A 22929-nucleotide genomic window follows, 5' to 3' on the forward strand; every position below is an offset into this window, starting at 1 on the left:
TAGGAAACACAATAAACATGGAATTATTTTATTCTCGATCTCTCACATGGTGCCACAATCTGAACCAACAGCAACAACACAAAGGCCTCAGGAACTCTTCAGCCAACACGTGATCTGTTGCTTCTCCTGAAGGTTCCTCCTTCATGTAGTGTTTCATGGCTTTGTGTTGATCCATATTGCTTTCCATTGCAGAGAGAGAGAGCGAGAGGGAGAAAGAGACGAGTCCACATCTCTGTGCGTAAGCCTGAGAAACACCCTCGGCTGTGTTCCACTCTGACGACTGCCATGGGTTCGGTCCCAATCCTCATGAGAAGGAAAGGTTCAGGAGTGCGAGTAAGGAGAAAGACAGACACACCAGAACCCGATCCAAACCCTGGTGCTACACCGACATCCATCAGTGGTGATGAGTTCTAAATGTTTTCCAAATACAGTAGTGAGAGGGTTTACATGTAAAGAGACAAGAGGTCAAGCTGAAGATGAAAGCAGGAAGAAGATCTGCTGAGGGAGTTTTATCAACTGTCCAGGCTGAGGTGAAGAAAGCCTGCAGAGATCCTTTGGTTTCAGATGCTGAGGAGAATAGGGGTCTCATCTTTCCTTTCTCTCTGTGTGTGTGTGTGTGTGTGTGTGTGTGTAATGAACATGTTCTGACTAACCCCTGTGCTGCTGCAGGTAAATGTTTCTCATCTCTGAACATGCCCAGAAACTCAGAAAGCTCCATCATACTTTCTGTCTGCTGATTTCTGAACGAGAGTCTGGCCATGTTTAGGTGTGTGTTAAGAGAGCTCGAAGCCCGTGTTCATGCTGATGGCGTAGCGTAGTTTGTCTCGGAGGATGCTCTTCTTGCTGTAGTTGGGCAGTTTGAGCAGGTTGAAGCAGGTGGACGAGGTGGGCAGACGGCCGCCTGGCTCTTTCTTACGTATGGTGAAGAAACCACGGAGCACGCTGCCCAGAGTGTCCCCCGTGTCCTAAAACACACACACACACACACACACACACACACACACACAAACGTATAGGTAGATAGATGCACACATACAGTGCCCTTCACAAATTACTAGCACCCTTTGTAAAAATGAGTGAAAAGGGCTTAATAAATAAATAAATGCAATTTTTGGTGCAGTCACTTCATCTCACACTGAAAAAATGAGAGAAATCCAACCTTTAACTGAAAGCTTAAAAGTTCCTACACACTCCATTCAATAAAAAAAAAAAAAAAAAAAAAAAAAGTACAATTTAAGTCAGGGGTCACCAAACTACGGCCCGCGGGCCAGATCCGGCCCGCCACCCCCCTTTGACCGGCCCCCCAGCCCCTCTGCCCCCCATCACTTGAACCGGCCCTATGAGGCAATCCCCAAAAGTGGTCATGGCCTACTTTTTTAAATTGCTTTTTGGCAAATAATAACATGTCTGCATCTTGTATTTTGTTGATTTTATCAATTAAAATTGATATTTAGTTATAAAATGAACTATTCATATTTTCCGAATTTTTGTCATATGCTCGCAATCAAGCAGTGACAGGCAGCGCACGCGCAGAGAACTGTCAGTGCTCAGGACAGCAAAATGGCGAGCGGTCAGCGAAAAGCTGACAGAGAGTGCAGAGTTTTTAAAGAACAGTGGACCACCGATTATTTTTTCGTTCAGTGTAAGGACCGTGCAGTTTGTCTTGTATGTAAAGAAAGTGTGTTGGTTTTCAAAGAATATAATCTGCGTCGTCACTACGAAACCTGCCACAAAGAGTATGCTAGTTTGCGAGGGCAAACAAGAGAAGACAGGATTCGGAGGATGAAATGCGGACTGGCTGCACAACAGAATGTATTCCTTCGCCAAACCCAGATCAACCAGGCTGCTGTCCGAGCTGGCTATAAGGTAGCTCACCTACTAGCTACCCATGGAAAGCCGTTTACTGATGGGGACTTTGTTAAAGTATGCATGCTTGCTGTGGCCGAGGAGGTGTGTCCCGACAAGAAGGATGTGCTCAATGCGGTGAGTCTCTCCACACCTACTATGACCAGGCGAACCGAAGATTTGGGGGGCAACGTGTATGACCAGCTGAATGAGAAAGCGTCAGAATTTGAGTTTTTTGCTTTGGCCATGGATGAGAGCAATGACGTGCAGGACACAGCACAACTGCTGTGATCTATTGATCATATTATTAGAATTTCACTGTTTTTTAAAATGTATTTATTTTATAGGCCTATTTATTTGACCTTTATTAAGTGCTGCATACAATTATTATTTATATTATTAATAATATCAACAGGCCTACCTACAGTTTATAATTTTCCACTCACCTTTGCCAGTGTCAATCACCTCAACTAGGCAGATGTTTCTTACCTTGACAGCTTTGATGTTATTTTTATTAGAAAACAAATAAATGGAATATCTGTGGTATTTCAAATTAAAACAAAGTGTGAAGACTCGATTACTACTTTTGCAAACCACTAGTAAAGATAAACAAATATGTGCCAGGAATCAAGTGTTGATATAGTAGTGGGGATATAGTAGTGGGGATATAGTAGTGGGGATATAGTGGGGATGGCTGTGCCAGGCTAGTAATCTCTACTACACAATGAGGCCTGCTGGTGGTCATATTTGTCTGGGTCATACAATTCTATGTGATATAGCTGACCCGACCCCGGCCCCCATCACAGTCAGGAACGACAATGTGGCCCCCAGAGAAAAAAAGTTTGGTGACCCCTGATTTAAGTGGACACATGCTTCAGTTACATTGTGTTCACTGTCATTTCCAGGGTGCCAATAATAATGTCGTGTTTTTATTGAAAATTATTTCTTAATGAGGGATTTGCTTTTCTCTGAATAAATGTATTTCAATTAAAAGGTTGGATTTTTCGTAATTTTTTTCTCAGTGTGAGATGAAGCGACTTCACCAAAAGATGGATTTTTTAACCCCCCCTTTTTTTTTTTAATAGCTACTGTTTACGAGGAGTGCTGTGTATTTAACAGTTATTCCACGAAATCGAGTCGTACATGACGAGGCGCGTAGCACCGAGGTGTCTATAATCCATGTACGACGAGATTGAGTGGAATAACTGTTTTATTCTATCCACATTCACTGGATTTTAAGAAACCGAGCATTTTTTACTTTTAGCTAATTCAGTAAATAAAAACTTTATACAAAACGTCCGACAAAATCATTTCTGCTTAGACTGTAAACAAACCGGCGAAATGACAGGAGTAATTTGTGAAAAATGCGATAATTCTTGAAAACAACAACAGACATGTTCTTACCATGAAATAATTTTATTCCATATTATGTTGCTTTTTTGTAATTTTTGGGGTTTTGTTTCAGAGTAGAGTTTTTATTTAATCTGCGGTTGATTCAGCAACACGCACCACCATTTTGTTTTTCTCTACTCACTGTATATGAGCTGATATCCTACTAGTAGAGTAGCCAATCAGAGCAGGCGATTGCTCATATCCAGTGAATGTGGAGCGAATAAACACATATATACACAAATAAGTTACTGAAATCAGCAATGTTGAAAAACCAGATGAAAAATCAATCAATCAATCAATCAATCAATCAATCAATCATCGATACATGAAATAACAACATACCCATAGTGGGTTATGTAAAGGATACCTAACATTAGTGATGGTTATTATCCACTAGAATGCTAACGCAGCGACTAGCCTCATGCCCTTCCTTACAAGATGCTACATTTTATTTCGGTAAAATGTGTTTGGGAGTATTTTGCATCAAAAACATTTTCATGTACAGTATTTTTCAACCATTCGTGGTCGTTATGTCTCTTTACATTATTAATTAAACACATTAAAACATACAGTGTGCAGTCATTATGAACGAGTCTGTATGTGTGGTGTTGATCTGACCTGGTCGTCGGACACTTCCACACAGCGGATGGAGAAAGGGGGTTTGAGATAGGCGAAACCCAACAGAGGAGGTCTGGAACAGCTGGTGACAAACTAAAAAACATATTGGGACAAATTCAGGAAAAACAGGACTTTTCATTTCGTGTCTTATCACAAGGAGATATTTACATCCAGGTGTTACCTTCAGAACAGGGCACCTTTTGTTTGAACCCACCCATTTTTCAAGTGATAAAAATATTGGAACGTGTGACTGACAGGTGTTTCTTGTTGCCCAGGTCTGTCCTGTTAGATTGATTGTTTAAACAATTACTAGCTCTGGATTTCGACTCTTAGTTTGAGCTGCGGATTTCACCAACGAAGACTGCACTTGTTGATAAAAAGGATAAACCAACATGAAGACCAGAGAGCTGTCTATGGGAGAAAATCACGAAAGCTTAGAAAAAGAGAGGGAAAATCCATAAAAGCCACTGCATAAGCACTGGGAGAATATTTTGATATCAAACCCAAATGTCTTCAGTGTATAGCGAAAGCAAACAGAATGAACCTTGCTGCTCCGATACTTTCGAAAGGGTCTGAATACACATCAATCAAATAAAACTCATGACTTAAAATCCCACTTCACACTCCATTACGGTCACTAATCTAAACAAGGTGTCGTGTAAAAGCATGCTGTGGTGAGGAACCTTGAGGAACATGGCTCTCTCTTCAGGAGTGAAGTCGCTGGACAGGATGTCCCACAGCCAGATTATCACCCTGTGGCTGCTGTGGAAGCCGCCGTAGTACACAGTGTGCTTTCTAAAGGACAAAGAGAAACAATTACTGTCCCCTGTGTTAACACAAAGAGTAGCTTTACTTCATAGTTTCCTGTAGATCTTTCTGCACGAGTAGAGAATAAAGGGAGCAGATAACAAAAATTTAAACCATTTCTCTGACTTAAAGTGGACACTTCTACTATGAAAACTTTTTGTTTGAACAACTGTCCTGTGAAAAGCGTAACCCCGCCCTCATTTACATAACTGCCCAAGAAACAGCTTTATATTCAATTCTTGATGTGTGAAGCACCGTAACACTGTTACACAGACAGATACTCGAGTACATTCACATATAATACACCTAATACACAGTACAGCAGACTGAAAGACAGAGTGAGAGGACAGACGCACTTGAGGTCGTCCAGATCGATCTCTGCGTTGTCTCCGGAGATGAGTCGCTGCACCTCAGGGGTGGAGAACATGTGCAGCCACTCAGGGTTGATGATGCTGCGGAAACCGCGGATAAACGCCCCGGTCTGTTCCTTTATCTGGGTGTGCATCCGGAAATGTGCCATCAGGTGGATGTAGCTAATCCTAGAGTGAGAGAGAGAGAGAGAGATGAAGGACCAATCAGTAGATGCTAACAAACTGTAAGCGAAAGTGCAAAGACATTTTTACTTACCTGCAAGAAATTATTTTAATGTCCCTTTTCTTATCTCACACAACAACATTTAACGTTAATGCCTTTATAAGGTAATATTTATAAGGTAATATTTCGTTTATAAATGCCTTGAGACCACAAGAATGGCACAGGAATAGTTTTAAGCGTTAACAATAAACCTAATATAGTAATTTTTATGATTAAAGTGATTTATATAGGTAGTGGTCTGAGTGAATGACCTTGACATATGTGACGTCACAGCAGGAAGTCTATCGGTCTCATCGCCATTTCCGCTATACTAAAACACAGCTGACTGCAACTCCGATCCACAACAGAAGGTGGATTTACGTTGCATTCATGGCCCAAGAATGTTCAAACTGCAGAGATCTGGACGCGTTTTATGAGAAGTTCACAGGCACATTGGGCGCCTATGAAGTGGGCTCTCCTCTGCTCTGCACATTTTACTGAAGACTCGTACGAAACCTCTGATCTGTTGAGGAGTGTTGGCTATAAGCCCGGATTTAAAGAGGGTGCAGTACCAACAATTAAAGAAAACTACAAGAAAAGGAAAGTATTTATTATTATTATTATTATTATTTATTATTTTAAAAAAGGAAAGCAAGTTCAGTTGCACCAGTTCTCCTGGAGTGTGAGCCGAGGGTTGTTGGAAAAACCTGGGATGGAACGGGACGTAACAAATCGCTTGGGCAGTGACCTCCCAGTGGTTGTTGCTAAAACTGGTGACGTCCCATCCTGGGTTTTAGTAATAGCCTGAGCCGAGCAGTAATGGCGGAGTACTCCGTATGGAGAAAATGGAGAATGAGTGGAGCAGCCGTCTGATTTCGCTCGCCTCAGCAGCAATATCTCGCCCTTACGTGGAAGAAGTGAATGAACGGAGAACTGAACAAACAACTGAAAGTCAGATTGTTTCAAAACAAATTGACCACAAGCTCGGCCTTCGAGAAGCGAGAACACAGACGGGTAAGCTCCAACTCTCATTCGGATACAAAACAACAAAAACAACACGTTGTTTCCCTGCATTTAGATTAATCCATGTACCTTGTATTGTGTGTTTAAGTTAGCAGTTTAAGATTATTTAATTTGCTTCAGAATGTGATTGTCTCAGTTCATCTGATTATTTAATGAGCCTTTTACGTTTTATCAGTGAAAATGCATGCATGTATATTGCATAAGTTATAACACCCATCCTGTTTTAATGAGAGTCAACCCACAATCAATGAAGTCAAATCAGTCTTAGTTGAGCGAGTCGGTAACGCTATTTCTTACTTTCACCATAAATTTTTATTGATATGACTTTGGTCTAAAGCTGTAAAAGGCCTCGGCCTTAAAACCGGTTCCCGCTGTGACGTCCCGCACTCAGGGCTGGCTGGCTCAGCGGGGCAGCGCCAATCACAACTTTACGGGCGATTTTAACTCTCAAAAATATATATTTTTTTATTCCCATTTATGCAGCATACAAGAGTCAAGGATGGAGATACTATGTGTGAAGGACTCACTACTCACTCAGAAATTTATTTAAAAATAAAAGGTTCTGCGTATCGGCTTTAATGCTGTTTAAACCATATGAATGTGTGAAGGACTCGCTACTCACTTGTTTTCATTAGTAACAGGAATGGTCTTTCCACCCGGAATCAACTCGTGACACACTAACTGTTGGGAGAGAAAGATAAAACCGTGTACAAAGATGAACAGAAAGAAACAGAAAAAAGTGAGAGATAGACAGAGAGAACCAAGAGAGTGGAAGAAAGAAAAATGTTGTTTTTGATTACCTGCCCCATCACATCCTCATCATATGATAAAGTCAGACCCAAATCACTGACATCACCATCATAGCGCTGGAAATCAAATCAACCACACACACAATAAGCCTTTATAAGATTTATACATCGGTCATATGATCTAAATGAAAACTTTCACTCTACAATTGTATCTAGATCTGTCACGATAACAAATTTTGTTGGAAGATATATTGTCTCAGAAATTATTGCGATAAACGATATTATTGTTGACGTCTTTTCAAGACAATTTTATGCCACTAGTAAAATAATGGTCATGCAAATATACCCTTTCAAAGAACAGTAAACTTTTTAATTAAGTCAACTTATTCAATTCAACAGCGGAACGTCAAAAATATAAATAAGCTAAAGAAATAAAACAAACAAACAAAACCACTCAACAAAAACAATAAATAAAATCCAATCTATGGCTCTTAAAAATTGCACTTAAGTAAATATTAACTTGGCACAGGATAATAAAGACATTCTTTTCTTCACAGGCAACATTCTGCCAATCCGGTTTCTCAAAGATCAGTACCCAGATCAACAAAACGTGCAAAGTAACAACGTATTGCCAGCTGTCATTTGGATAAAAGTAACAACAGTTAGAATGAGAACATGTAGGCGAGGGCGTAGGTTTGGTATTAACACTGGTGGGGGCATAAACCCAATGCCAACCCCCAGTGGCGCCAACTTCAGGTCAACATTAGAGGGTCACAATATTTTGCTCCGTTGTGTTCCACCAAAAGAGTCTCCATCATCTCTCCAAAGGCCAGACTTTTAACATTTGAAGTTCAGAACTGTAGTAATTCATGAATAATAATAATAATAATAATAATAATAATAATAATAATAATAATATGAAATCCATTTGATTAATTGCAAGTCTTGCATGTGATGATTAACTCATTCTACCAATTTGCAAATGTGTTTTACAAGCGAATACCGCACTGACTGTCGGGAGGGTGTATGTTCCTTTCCCTCATAAATGGAAGTAAAACCCATCCGGAGCCTTAAACACTGCGTTCCATGAGGCTGCAGGGGGAGTCGCTCTCTTCTGTGGGATCTCTAACTGGTTTAGAATGCCAGTTTAAGCTGATGTGTGATTGATCTAACGGTAAAACAGCACGAGGGCTCGAGAACTTTGACATGTTGAAAGGTTACAATTTTACTTGGCAACACAACGTATCTGAATTCTGATTGGCTGTTATATTATTGCCCTTCTGTTGTCTTCTTGAGCCCAGAGCGGGGGGAGGAGGGAGTGACAGGGTTCAACAGAGAAGTTTTTAGTCTCCCGCTTTCAAATGAACCGCCTTGAAAACCAATCAGTTCAGCGGATGTGTGACTCGGTATGTGACGTTTTCAAAAGAGAGGCGGAGTCACCAAACATTTCTGATCAAGGCAGCGGTGGCTGTTCTGCTTATTACGTGAAAATGTTTGATTTGATTAAAAGGTGTCTGGGCCTCGAACAATGTCCACATCACCATCGGGTTGTTGTTTACATGTGTCCTGTTACCCGAACTCGGTCAGGGCTCTGCAGGTCTGAACTGAAGCGCTTCAGATTCAGGGTTAGTGCGCTGCTAAAGTTTGCAGGCACTTCACAAGCAAGACTCGGTGCAATATTAGCACAATCTGATATGATTTAATAATGTCTTTGTGACCTTAATGAACACCGGTTGTTGTCGGTATCAAGTGGGATTGTTATTTACACGCCACACAAACTTAGAAAAGTCATATTCGTATGTTGTCGTTTTTACACACTGAATACGAACTGTTGTTAACTGATTCATTTTATGAGCTAATCTAGCGCTACATTCCTCAAGGACAGTTTGCTAGCTAGCAGCCGCACTTGCTAATTGACATAGTAGCCAAACTTGCTTGCTGTTTTTGTGACCACGCCCCCAGAGCGAATATTCATGAGCGAATTTTGTGTGGTTTCACCCAGTGGAAACCTACAGGAACTATTTGTGTACCGCAGACGGAGCGTGATTTTTTTTTCCTTCAATCAGAAATATTGGTAGGGACACGCCCATACTGTCCATACCCAATTCGACGCTTATGGTCTGTACAACGGAGCACCGTGTTGTTGTCTTTTCCCCATTCAGTGGATCCCCTGGTTGGGTAACTGTTGCATGCTGGGAAGCCCCGCCTCTGACAGACAGCCGCGTGAGATGACAGAAAACAGCGCAGTGTTTTATTCAATGGGTCAAGCTAATACTCTGGCGACTTCCCTATGTAGATGTACAGCGCGTAAATGCCAAAATCGCAGTTTAAAAAAAAAAAAAAATTACTGAGTTCATTTTCATTTATCGTACGATAAGTCGGTATATCAAATATCGTGACAGGCCTAATCGTATCTAAATCATCACTGCCTTTGAGTATTTTTATCCGACCGCCTGAACAGAATCCGAACACAAACGGAGCTGTACAGAGCACCTTAATGGAGGTGAGGTTCTTGTAGAACTCCGAGTCGAGGGAGGGCAGCTCGTCGATGGAGCTGTAGAAGGAGCTGTGGTGATGTCCAAGCACATGACTCAGGAAGAACGAGGCGAAGGGGACGTCCACCACGATGCCCTCGTACAGCGCCTTACCCAGCATCTTACCCACAAACTCAAACAGCTGCAGGTGGTTCTCATGGAGGCTGGACGTGGGGGAGGGGTACAGCCGCTCATTCCCACTGGTCGTCTGCGTGGGAGAAAGGGAAAAAGAGCTGATTACAGACCTGGCTGATCATTTAAAAACATTTAAAAAAAAAACCCACACACATTTGATGCCCAGGTATTTCAACGGGAAACTAATTATACCCAAAAATAAAGGGATACATTTGAGAAAGATTGTAGAAGAAGAATGCATGTCCAAACTCTAGATGTACTTACTGTCCAAGTATTTTATTGTGGAGAAACAAATGAATGGTTTGGTGTGGAACCAGGATATAACCAAAGGAAGTCTATAATTCCAGAAGAAGATTCTCTAAAACAGCTTGGTCATTCATTTAAAAAGAAATAATTTTTTGGTGTAAAAGATGTGTTTCAGTGAGCTGAAGGTAGCTGGATTTTACTGTCCACTGAAACGCATGTTTGTTTTTTTACCATAAATATCTAATTAAGTCTTAAACTGTTGTTGTCCTAATGCTGAAGATTTTACTGAGCCGTGTTAGATGAAGACAGAAATATTGTTAAACACCTTGAACAGGTTGAGCGCAGGGTTGAAGACCTTCTTAATGATCTCCTCCAGAAACTCCTTAAACACTCCGTCCTGATCAATCCCAGCCTCGTCTACCCCCAGATCGTTCACAAACTTCACACGGATCACTCCTTTAATGGAGTTCACAGGCAACCTACGCAACTGGTCATAACCGTCCTGCAGAGAGAGAGAGGGGGGGTGGGGGGAGAGTAATACAGATGGAGCAAAATTGAAATATATGAAGCTGTAATATTGAACACTGTAAATCAGTGGGACAAAGAAAACCTGTCTTGAAAAAAAGTCACTTAAATATTTATCAAATACCAGGGCTCGACATTAAGCACTGCCCGATTGCCCGGGGCAAGTGAAACATGCATTTGGGCAAGTGGGATAGGTCCCCGACATGTCCGACTGGGCAAGATGGAATGAGCATATATCATCAACTAGCACCACAAAATTGAGGCTTTTTGATCTTTTATTTCAGTTCCTAAAAAAGTGTCCCTTTCTTAGTCTTGGTTTCATTTACTGCTTTGCAGGTTATTTTATATCCCCCCCCGCTGGTGTAGTATGGTATGCGTACTGTTTATAGACCCCTTGTGCATGACGTCACGCGTCACGTGATAATTACAGCTGGGGTCAAACAGACACCGTCTTTCATGCAAGCAGCTTAATCTGTCTTCAATATGGTTCATTTTTGCGCTGTTTTTGCTTGTTCAAACAGAAAAGCAGATAAAAGGCATTACCGTCTCCCCGCTATCAAGAAAAATGTTAACAAATAGAAGCAAATGTTTCAAGAACAACGAGGAAATGAGCGGTTAAAGAATACGAGGAGAGGAGCTCAGCCTGAAAACTCCAGAGAAATTCACGATTGTATTTAAAATGTATTAGCTTGCTTAAGAATCTAATTTTATTTTTTTTCTGCTTGCATTCGAGTTCACTCCTTCATGAAGGTGTTTGATTTTCTGACAGGTGAAGCCACTTCCTTATTCGACCCAGAAAACCCAGATTGGTTTCAAACAACTCGGGTATAAAAACTCAACAAGGAGCGACATGCGCGATAAATCCTGAAAGAACAGAACAGATTAAGGGCAGAGAGAGCTGGAGCTTTGTTTCTGTTATCAGAGGAACACAGTCCTGGGCAAAATATTTATATAGTGGCGTATTTAGTGATCATCCACCTCTAGATTTATTTAAAAAGAAAAAACAAAACAAAACCGCGATGCATCATGACAGACTGGCTGCACTGATTCAGTTACAGGTTGCCAGGTCTGCATAAAACAACCACAACCAACACCTTTTTTTTTTTAAACCTAGAGATGGATGATCTAAAAAAAAAAAAATCCGACATAAATATTTTCAAAAACACAATACTGTTCAAATGTCCTGGCACCCTACTGCTTTCTTCATACACACTTTGTTACAGATTTCTATTTTATGATTTCTACATTATGGAGCAATGAACCTACAGTCCGAGAGAGTTCTACACAAACACAATGAACTTTACAACAGCTGCATGCATGTGAAATGGAAATAAATCTACTACGGCAGGAAAAACTATTTTGGATAAAATTGTTATTGTCCTTTAGAAGTAAAAAGTAACCAGTCACCAAACTTAATAATAAACTTTATCAATAACCAAACTTCAACTCTATGTCTGATCTTCATTTTATGTTGCAATTCACAACTATTCTATGGTTTTCCTAAACCCCCCCCCCCCCAAAAAAAAGTAGTACTCGCAAAATCGGGGGAAAGTGATAATATTGGGGGACAAGTGGAAATTCACCCCCAGAGCAAGGAGGTCTAAAAGTTAATGTCGAGCCCTGAATACCAAAAAATGTTTTATCGAAGTAACCGGACTTGGGATTGGACACACGCACCTCGAGCATGCGAGAGCGTCGAATAGTTATGTGTGTCACATGTGGGGAGGCGGAGCTTGTCTCGACCAATCCCAGTGTCTCCTTTTCCTTCGTCACAATGTTCCGGAACAGTAGAACCCTCTGATTGGATAAAATGAGACAGTGTAATTAAAATTAAAGCCGCAAGCGGCCTCGACGGGCCCTCGCGCCAGCGGCCAAGGGGGGCGGGGGCATGCGTCCCCGCGAAATACCTTCCACAGCTTCCTCGGCAAGAGACATGACTCCCACAATGGCGACAAAGCACAGAATTGGACACATGGCAACAATAGGGTCGCGCACTGGACGGTGCTCGGGGCCCAATAATAATAATAATAATAATAATAATAATAATAGTCCTTCAAAAACAATAGGGTCCCGCACTGAACGGTGCTCGTGCCCTAATAATAATAAAAATAACTAGAAACTATATGCCAAGCAGGCACCGTAATGCGAGAGGCAAAAATCACAACACGTTAGGGGGCGCTATAGAGGCCCTGAGGCCCGCCTGGATCTGGGCTTCTGGTTCTCAGTAGCGGTGGCAGTCTAAGAAAAAGGAGCCAAATTTCGTGCGTTGTCGACCATGGCAAGCGCCCCAACAAGGGCCTTGTAAAGAGTTTGCTTGCCAAGTTTGACAAATCAGAAGCTGCAATATCATTTTTGCCATAACCAGCACCCCCAGGGGCGAAAGTGCACAAAATTTGGCGTATATGTCAGGTGAGCTATGAAGAGTTTGCGCATGAAGTTTGATGACAATTGAGTAAATAGAAGATGAGATATAGATTTTTGAAGAATAAATTTTTTGGTTTTTCCCATGTCAGTAGGTGGCGATATGCTGTACATGAGCGATTATGAGGTGGAAAAGTAAGTGTCTACAACAGCAACGTACTATCACAAGGTAGTGGTGTGAAGGAAAAGCATAATGGAATTATTTACCAAAAACCCGTTTTGGAGCAATTGCGTTGGCCAAAAACAGCGCCCCCCATGGACGAAAATTCCCAAAATGTGGTATACATGACAGGGGAGGTAGAAAGAGGGTGGCCGTGAAGTTTGACCAAATTTGAGGAAAGATTGGATTTTTTGCCCAAAAATAGCGCCCCCAGTGGCGAAAGTGCACAAAATTTGGCGTATATGTCAGGTGAGCTATGAAGAGTTAGCGTATGAAGTTTGATGACAATTGAGTAAATAGAAGATGAGATATAGATTTTTGAAGAATAAATTTTTTGGTTTTTCCCATGTCAGTAGGTGGCGCTATGCTGTACATGAGCGATTATGAGTTGGAAAAATAAGTGTCTACAACAGCAACGTACTATCACAAGGTAGTGGGGTGAAGGAAAAGCATTATGGAATTATTTACCAAAAACCCGTTTTGGAGCAATTGCGTCGGCCAAAAACAGCGCCCCCCATGGACGAAAATACCCAAAATGTGGTATACATGACATGGGAGGTAGTAAGAGGGTGGCCGTGAAGTTTGACCAAATTTGAGGAAAGATTGGATTTTTTGCCCAAAAATAGCGCCCCCAGTGGCGAAATATCACAGAAATTGGGTAACATGTCAGAAGCCCAATGAGTGATTTGCGTGTGAAGTATGAGCAGTTTTGAGCAATCAGAAGATTTGTTATGAATTTTTAAGCATGTAAAATTTTGCATCGAAAATTGATTGACGTATAACTTCTGAACGGTTTACCCGACGTGAAACGTATTTAGTAACTTTTGTCAGGCATGTCTGTAGATGATGTCTATCAATTTTGGTGACATTCCTATGAACGGTCTAGGAGGAGTTGCGCCGTCTTCGTGGCCATGCATTTCGCACAAAAGTGAAATTACCTCACTTCCTGTTGGGCGTGGCTAATGCATTGGCATTACATTTTTGTCCGGCTTAGTGAGATACATATGCGTACCAAATGGCATGCCACTACTACAAACTACACGGCACCCAGGCACCTTAAAGCGGGAGGCCAAAATCACAACGACTTAGGGGGCGCTATAGAGGCCCTGAGCCCCGGCCAAGTTTGGGCTTTTGGTTCTGAGTAGCGGTGGCAATTCTCGGAACTGGTGCCAAATTTGGTGCGTTTTCGCCCATGGCAAGCGCCCCGAAAATGGCCCAACAGCGGAGAAAAATAAAGAAGAAGAAGAAGACGGAAGAATAATAATAGTGAACTCTTACAAGAACAATAGGGCCTTCGCCCTATAGGGCTCGGGCCCTAATAAACTAATAAACAAACACTGTACTGCACAAGCACAGGACAGAAGCACGTTATTTCAGCTGTATAAAGAACAAGTAAATTCCTGTACTGAAGTTGGCAGGTGTGATTCAGGAGGGACTGACGTTTTTGTGTGGAATGACGTGAGGGATGTACTGCAGCAGCAGCTGAGTTCTCTTCTTGCCTTTGTCCAGCTCCTGGAACAGCAGACTAGGCTTCAGGTCCCTGATGCATGCACACACACACACACACACACACACACACACACACACACACACACACACAAGGAGAACCCTTACAAACAACAATGAATATAATTTCCTTTGCTTCCTTTAATATTACAGTATCGTTGTGAGGAAAATTTTCTTTAACTGCCTTGAACACGCATGGGCTGTGTGCAAACCTGCAAACTGAGGGTACAGAATTAAGGAGAGATCCCACAAATATAGCACTGTTTGGATGCATTACCTAATATGGTAGTCTGATGTTGGAGACTGAGCCGTAAAAATCTTAGCGCATGCACACACACACACCAAAAATTGGTTTTCTTCATTTCTTTCTTTGCCAAGCATGATAACATCTTGAGATGTTTTGATACTTTTCTTTCATTCCCAGAATTTCCATTCGGAGTCTCTCAAACCTGATGCTGGATCACACGAGTGAGACTCACTTGCGTAGCCAGTGTTCATCAGGCGTGAATCTCCTGCGACAGTCTCGCTCATACAGCACCATCAGCCAGCCGTGCACACTGTGGAACAGATCCAACTTCTCTCCTTTCGCATTCTCTGCAAACACATCAATACACTAAATTCACTCCTGCGCACACACACACACCTGTACTGTGGACAACAAAGAGGATTATGGGAGCTCACCCAGAATGCCATCCCAGATCATTTTATACACAAATGTGTTCAGGAAGGAAGAGATAGTGATGAGCTCCTCCATCTTAAAGGAAATCTGCTCCTCATAAACCTCAATATCATCCAGGATCCTGTTCATCAGGCGCAACATTAATCACACGCATACATCAGGCCCAGACACGGGTGTACTGGCAAAAATACATTAACGTTACTCAGGCCCGGCGCCATGGGGGGGTGAAAGGGGGCGTTGCCCCCTCGTGGCTACAGCCTCGCCCCCTCAACGGAGACTCAGATCACTTAATTGTTTTCTTATGAAAATATAATGTATTATAGACGTATTAATAATTTGCATTTTCAAATACGAAATATTAAGTGGTTGCGCATTGCACAAAAATACATTTCACATAAATCACTACTAAAACTGGCACGGTAGAACAAATCTGATTGGTTGTTATGATTCTTACGTTGCAATCGTAGAATTCAACTGTATTAAGGTAGGATTATTTCAAATAGCCTGAATTTAATATTAACCCTGTTTTAGACACATGTATCAATCCTAACTACTGGGGACTAGTTATTGTGGGTGTATGTGTGAAATGCTGACACAGCCGCGCACACACAGACCTGTGATAAGGACAAGGGGAGGGGTCGTGCGGGCGGGCGGGGGTTTTACATGCACACTTACAAGTGCACTGTCTCTGCAATATCCTGTAATATGCAGTCAGTTTACGGGAGTAGTCTTTCCCCCTCCGAATTAAACCAGTTCAATCACAATATTGTGAATCCATTTTCTTTCTTTGTAGGCTAAGTTTATCTCCGTTTATGTTGGTGTATGTGTTCATATATGGTCCGCTTTGTGCGCAAATAGCATAAGAATATGTGTCGTTGACGTCACCCCCCATGCAGCGGGGGGGAAAATTCATCACTTCAGAGTGTTTTGTCCCCTACACGCCTAAACTGGGATCGCGGATTAAGTGGTTAGCGTTGACTCGGTGCGAGTCAAGAAGGCTATTACTGGTGCAGCCGCGGGGTCTGTTGATTTTTTTAAATTATGATTTTGGCCACCGAGCCAAGTACCTTAGACTTGCATTGGCGTTTTGTTTTCATGCCGCGGAGCTATTTGTATGTATTTTAAATGTAAAGGACTTGCCTGTAGGTTTGTGTGCGTTGTTTTATGTTTGGCATCTTTCCGGTTGCAACGCATGTCTGTGAGAAAATTGTTGGGGAGGGTTAACAGGTGGGCACGGGGGCTGATAAAGCGCAACTGCCCTGGTAATATGTCACATGATTTTCCCGGACTAAAGCAACCTTCGGGGCCGTGGTTTTGTGGTTGGCGCAGTTAATTGTTTGAAACACGTTGTCAGACCGCCATCACTACTACAGACTATATGAAAAATATTTGCCCCCTTGCGATTTCTAATTGCCCCCTTAGTAAACTGTTCCTGGCGCCGGGCCTGGTGTTACTAATGCAGACAATAAAACTCATTGGAAAAGTAACAAATGATGAGGAATACTGTGTGTGTGTGTGTGTGTGTGTGTGTGTGTGTGTGTGTGTGTGTGTGTGTGTGTGTGAGAGAGAGAGAGAGAGACTGACGTTATCAGGTGTCGTGAGCAGTCACAGAAGAGCATGAGCATGGCGAGCAGCTGTTTGGACTCGTCCGTGTCGTTGTTGAGACACTCGAGAAAGAGTTTGAGTCCTCCCTGAGGTCCAAGCTCACAGATAAACGCCCACAGTTTCGGCAGCAGCTCGTCCAGGTACGTCAGGCCTGCACAGCACACGCAATAATAATACTACAGCACTATTAAACATGTAAAAGGAATTGGGGAAAAAAAAAAACAAAAAAAAAACATATAAATGACGTGAAAGCTATCAGAGTTTCATTGGAAAATTATTTCCTGTCTGAAACTCTGTATTGATAAATAAATCTGTGTGTGTGTGTGTGTGTGTGTGCGCACGACACGTGCGATGTGCTAACAGGCATACGTTAGAATAAACGCTGTATAATGAAAATAAAACAGGAGTTGTATGGTCATATTTCCTGGCTCTAAGCATAAAGTCTGCATTTGAAGCTAGTTTAAGGTTTTCAGTAATCAGCGGGTAAAGCGTTAAATGTTCTTTCTGGCTTATAAGGAAGGAGATCTGACCACAGTAATTAAATATATGTGTGCGTGTGTGCGCGCGCGTGTGTACGTGTGCGGTGACCTGTGAGGATCTGCAGGCGGATCTGTGTGAGCGTGGTGAGGGCCGTCTGATACAGCACACACACGCTGCACACTTTCTGCACCTCGGCTGAGTCCACTCTCTTCCCCCCGACCGGCTTCAGAATGTTCCGGACTGACGCTGACTTCTGAAAAGCTCGCTTAAACAGATCTGAACAGAAGAGAAAACTCACCGTTCATATAAATGTATCGAGATAGTTGATTAGATCAGCTGTTCATTATCTGTCTGAACTCTGGGAAACTGTTCACTGTAACGTAGAAACTCAAACATCAGGCTGTAAAACCCCAATATTTGAAGTGGTATTTGTGCATAAAAACCGAAGTTCGTACACACTTTTGACGGGCAGGTTGTTCTGAGCCGTGGTTGGTTGAGGAGGAGGAGGGGTGGGCTCTTGCACCTCCAGTTTTTTGCTGAGGACGTCACAGAAGAGTGTGCAGATCACAGGAACGCCCCAGAGACACTGCAGCTGCTTCGTCACCAGCGGCATCGACTCGTTCAGCCTGAGTTTATTCAACAACAGAACAAAAAATAGCTTCAAATAAAACTCTGTACTAATGCTGTTCCCTTAATGTTGCATAAACGTCCTAACGTGCTCACGTTTTAGGCAATGAATGTACACACAGTTATTATTGCGTAAATGTTACTAGTATAAAAACGTTTAAAGGAACGGAAGTACAGTGGCTATTAAGTGACGACTTAATCTTAACATGCTGAGAGTGTATTATTAGAGTTCAGACAGACTGTCCTGGGGAGTGTTTTGATTTTGTAGTACGACAGTTAATAATGGAATGCGAGAGAGAGAGAGAGAGAGAGAGAGAGAGAGAGTGGGTGTGTGTAATACCCGTAGTCGACAGTTTGGGAGAACCAGCCCAGCACCGGGTGCCAGTGTGTGAGGTTGGACTTTTTCTGAGAGACGTATCTCTGGCAGTAGGACAACATGTCTGTCAGATCTCTCACGAAGTGAGCGGCCTCCTGCTCCAACACCTTCACGTTCAGGTAACCCAGCTGTATCAGGTTACCTACACACACACACACACACACACACACACACACACACACACACACACGGTTAATACAGGCACTAACGCTCTCAATTAAAATCAAACTTAAAAACAGGAATGACGTCAGCGGTCCCTTTTTTGGAATTCGGAATGTGTAAAATCGTTAATGTTAACATCACTATGTTAATACACATGCTGATAATTCTAATTTGACTGAAGTTCTCCATTAAAGCTTGGGGGAGATGTGTAAAGACCGTGTCGGTCAGACAGCGGAGTGAAAAACAGATTAGATCCTGTAGTGTTTTTTTTTTCTTACCCAGTAAGCAGAGTGTATGACTTCCCTCCAGACACACACAGATGTCTAAACACTGCTCTTCTCGACTCAGGAACAGGACAAACTTCCTCATGAGATCATGGGTCTGTATAGTAACCACGCACTACACACACACACACACACACACACACCAGGTTTATGAAAATGTTCAAACTGGAAACATTATTAACACAAACACGCAGCTCTGTCAGATGATTCTTAAGAACAATAACGATTATTTTAAACCTTATCAATAGGTTTCTTCTTATCTCTCTCTCTCTCTCTCTCCTGCTCATTGACTGTTCTGTCTTTTTCTTTGTTTTGAACTCGTCTGCTGTCTTTATGCTCATGTTAATGTGATTTTGTTGTGTTTCTTTTATCTATGTCTTCATTTGGTTGATCCGTTTCTCGTTCTGTTTTGTCTTTTGGCCGTGCCGTTACTAGAGTGTCCTTGGGTTGGTGAAAGGTGCTGTGCGAGTTAAACTTGCTGTTGTTCGTGCCAGTGATGAGGATTACACCAAGCAGTGAGCGTGCGCGTCTGGAGTGAGAGTGTGTACACGTACATCTGGAGTGAGTGTGTTGAGGTGGGAGATGACGGCAGGGACGGACATGATGTGGAGGAGGAAAGATCTCAGCAGGTTCTCAGAGAAATGTGCTGCTATGACGGGTCTGTAACACACACACACACACACACACACACACACACACACACACACACACAGAGCTGAGAGACTGCAGCAAACATAACACAAGGGTTTTTTTCTTTTTTGTTCCAAAAAGTTAAATCACGGCAGCACATCACTGGAGGTGGAGTAAACCTGATCGCCATGGTAACCGACCTGAGTGACAGTGTGAAGATGGCCGTGAGTGTGCCTTTGGAGAGAGAGGGTCTGGATCGCGCCAATCCATTGGTCAACAAAATCTACACCAGGGTCCAAGAAAATGACAACAAGAAATAAAACTTAGATAAGATAAACATTAAGACACTGTGTGTGTGTGTGTGTGTGTGTGTGTGTGTGTGTGTGTGTGTGTGTGTGTGTGTGAGAGAGAGAGAGAGAGATTTAGACTCAGATTTCACCTGCAGAACGGAGTAGAAGCCCTTCTGGTTGAGGTGACCCATGATGTTCTCACAGATTCTGTTTAATGCAGGCTTCAGTGTTTCACCTTCACACACACACACACACACACACACACACACACACACACACACTTTACTTTCCTAATCCAACACTCATAACACTGAAGCTCAGGAAGTCATTTAACCCACACACTGCACCAAGCTACGTTTACACGAGTTAGTGACGTGCACGACAACACACACACAGCACTAACCTTTCCCTCGCACTATTTTCCACGTGGACGTGTCGGTGAAGGTGATGAGCATCGTCAGATACAGAGTCACTAATTTATTATCCTGCAGGATGTCCGGCTACAGAGAGAAAGAGAGAGTGAGAGAATTTTGACCGTTTTATAATGAGTGAAATAAACATTCTTGTATTGTAATGATCATCAAATTTATTTGCATTTTATGAACTTCAGTCAACTTTCTACAGGATCAGAATATTTCCGCTTTAATCTAAAGTGCGCTCCAGTCTATAGACGATTGACCACTAATACTTTATTCTTTACCATCATCCATATCACACACAACGAATCATACGTTAGAGTTATAATTAGCGTCGTTTATAAAGCTTCACTGTGAAACGCCGCTCTGATCACGGCGGCGGTTCTTTCAGAATAAATACCTTGAGCTTTTTGAGGAACTCGCAGCAGAGCCAGAGCACGTCTTTGATCTGTTTGAGCCAGGGGATGGTCAGGTCTTTAGAAAGCGCCAGAGAGACGTACCACACCTACAGAACAACAGGACGCCGTCACAACACCACCACAACCCTGAGGTGTGGAAGAGTCGAACAACCCCGAGCCTTCTTTATTCTCCCTTTACTTACTTTCGGCTCGTTTTCAGCGTCCATGCTGCCCAGAATCATTCGACAGAGTTTCTCAAACCTCTGTGGAGTGAAGAAAAGATTCACCATCATTCATCACCAACACAGCGGCAGGGAGAAGTGCAGAGACTGACGTGATCAGAGACGAGTCTCATCACAGTGACGTGGGAAAATTAAACTGCACGGAATGATTCTCCCAGATAAACAAACAACGCTTCTGTGTCTGTTCTCAACAACAAACTGCTCAACCTTCAGTGCTGCGGAGTCAGGAACGTTAAACTGACGCCGACTTTACGTTTCTAATCTATAAAGTCCTGCGCTGATACGTACCACTTTATCATCTTTGTTGAATATGAATAACAGTTTTCTTGCGATTTTAAAGACGGACAGTGCGTTCCTCTTCGTGCTTCCTGTGAAGAACTCATCCACCTCTTTCCTGAGAAATATTCAGATTAAAAACAGGAAATGATGCAACACTTTACAGCCGAGGTAAAGAATATACAGGGCAGTATGTGCATACAGCATCATGTTCACTGCAGGACGTTTCACACACACAGTGTAGTAACGTCAGGGAACGCTTGCTGGTGCTGTGGAGCAGCTCACCTGATTTCTCTCTGCAGTCTACAGCGACAGATAAACCTGCGCACCAGAGCCTGGATCTGCGTAGCCGCTCGCTCTTTCTCCTTCTGCCCCTTCCTCTCCTCCCGCGCCAGACGCGCTTTATCCAGGAACTGAGACTTGGACGTCTGCGTCGTGCTGAACATCTTTCACCTGCTCAGGGCCAAAGTCAGCGAGAGACACGACACCACAGTGTGGAAGGATGTTAACGCTGCGACATTTTTAAGTGGTGTAAAAATGATTTTTAAACATTCTCGAAGACGAGCTCTCGGATGGATCTGACCATCAGCAGAGGCTCAGGGCTTCGGTTCGGTGTAAACGAGGTGGATGAGCTGCCGCTTACCTTTTCCTCCTTGTCGCAGTCTTCAGTCTCGTCTCTCTTTTAAAGCTCATACGAAGGCTATCGCGTGTCCACTTCTATCAAACCCAGCATGTCGCACGCACAAGCCGCTTCTCACACCTGCGCCGAAGGTCCAGCTGGAATTCCTGTGGGAGTTCAAAATAAAGACAAAACTGCTCATTTCAAATCATTCCCAAACACCATCACACACTCCACTCATCAACACACTGCAGCACAGAGCTGAGGAATTCCCTGACACTGTCACAACAGCGGTTCAGCATCACTGCAGCCCACAAGAAGAGTGAAGAAACATCTGTCACACATCTGGCAGGGTCACTGCAACACTTTAGACTTCAGCACTTAATGACCTTTAAATAACTGCAGCTTTACTGTGTCTCAGAACAGCACGGCTGCTTCATGGCTGAACGCTTCAGCTGAACAACGGATTCTTCTGGTGAATATCGATATAAACAGCAAACTTTCCTCCACACCGCTAAACCATCTCCACTTTTACTGTAAACAACAACAAACCCGCTAGCCGCTGCTGCTAGCCTGATTAGCCTCGCTGCTGCACTCCAGTTCTACACACAGCGGATAAACTTCATGTTGTCACGCATCAAACACGCACCAACTGAACAGCCGAACCTGAACCGAGCCGCAACACAGCTGATAGAAGTCCTGCTCGGGCCTCTGGGTCTTGTTTTAATAAATATAAACAGTACAGAGAGTCTCAACAAAACTGCTGCTAGCAAGCATTATTTCCCTCCACCCGTATTCCGACAAATCCCGCCTCAGCAACAGGACGCGAGCGGTGATTGGACATTGAAAATGTCAACTTGTTGGATCGCCGGCAAATATCGACAATCAACCAATCGTATTCCGGAGGCGGGAGGCTGCTAACCAATCATAGCGCAAAGGCCGGCAAGTTTAGGGGGAAAAAAATTGCAATCGTTCACTGGTGCAACCGACATAATCTTCCGGGTAGAAACCGACAGTTTTAAAAAACCACCTGGGTGTCCGAGCATTTTTCAGTGGGAGCCATTACAGCACCTCAAAGTAGCTGAGGGCCAGTCACCAAAACATTACTCAAGATCACAAACACTTCTCATATACTCCTCATCCTTTCATAAGGACCAAAAGTAATTGGACAGAGTAATATGATTGTAAATTAAATGTATTATTATTATTTAAAAAAATATTTGGCTTTGAATAAACTTTAAGAACTCTCAGGAAGGCGGCACGGTGGTGTAGTGGTTAGCGCTGTCGCCTCACAGCAAGAAGGTCCGAGTT

At 42.8% G+C, this 22929-nt stretch overlaps 1 protein-coding gene across 2 annotated transcripts; it reads right to left on the reverse strand.

Moving 5' to 3' along the window:
* Window positions 1-14: 14 nt before the first annotated feature.
* ube3b (ubiquitin protein ligase E3B) lies at window positions 15-22477 on the reverse strand. 2 transcript variants are annotated; one of them, XM_060907807.1, is made up of 27 exons: window positions 22285-22477; window positions 21643-21785; window positions 21285-21452; window positions 21012-21117; window positions 20685-20744; window positions 20484-20588; window positions 20071-20167; window positions 19817-19902; window positions 19578-19660; window positions 19302-19407; window positions 18742-18862; window positions 18266-18443; window positions 17758-17924; window positions 17407-17574; window positions 16798-16969; window positions 15216-15334; window positions 15014-15128; window positions 14469-14568; window positions 12125-12244; window positions 10248-10424; window positions 9501-9749; window positions 7059-7124; window positions 6881-6939; window positions 5019-5201; window positions 4539-4650; window positions 3856-3948; window positions 15-965 (listed from the first exon to the last, which is right to left on the reverse strand). In XM_060907807.1, exons 3-27 carry the CDS (start codon window positions 21443-21445, stop codon window positions 774-776), a joined length of 3195 nt encoding a protein of 1064 aa, XP_060763790.1. In that variant the 5' UTR covers window positions 21446-21452; window positions 21643-21785; window positions 22285-22477; the 3' UTR covers window positions 15-773. The 2 variants fall into 2 exon arrangements, with proteins under 2 accessions (XP_060763790.1, XP_060763789.1); XM_060907806.1 differs by having other exon boundaries at window positions 22268-22477.
* Window positions 22478-22929: the final 452 nt, after the last annotated feature.

This window comes from Neoarius graeffei, chromosome 24 (genome assembly GCF_027579695.1).
Source record: "Neoarius graeffei isolate fNeoGra1 chromosome 24, fNeoGra1.pri, whole genome shotgun sequence".
NCBI classification, from domain to species: domain Eukaryota; kingdom Metazoa; phylum Chordata; class Actinopteri; order Siluriformes; family Ariidae; genus Neoarius; species Neoarius graeffei.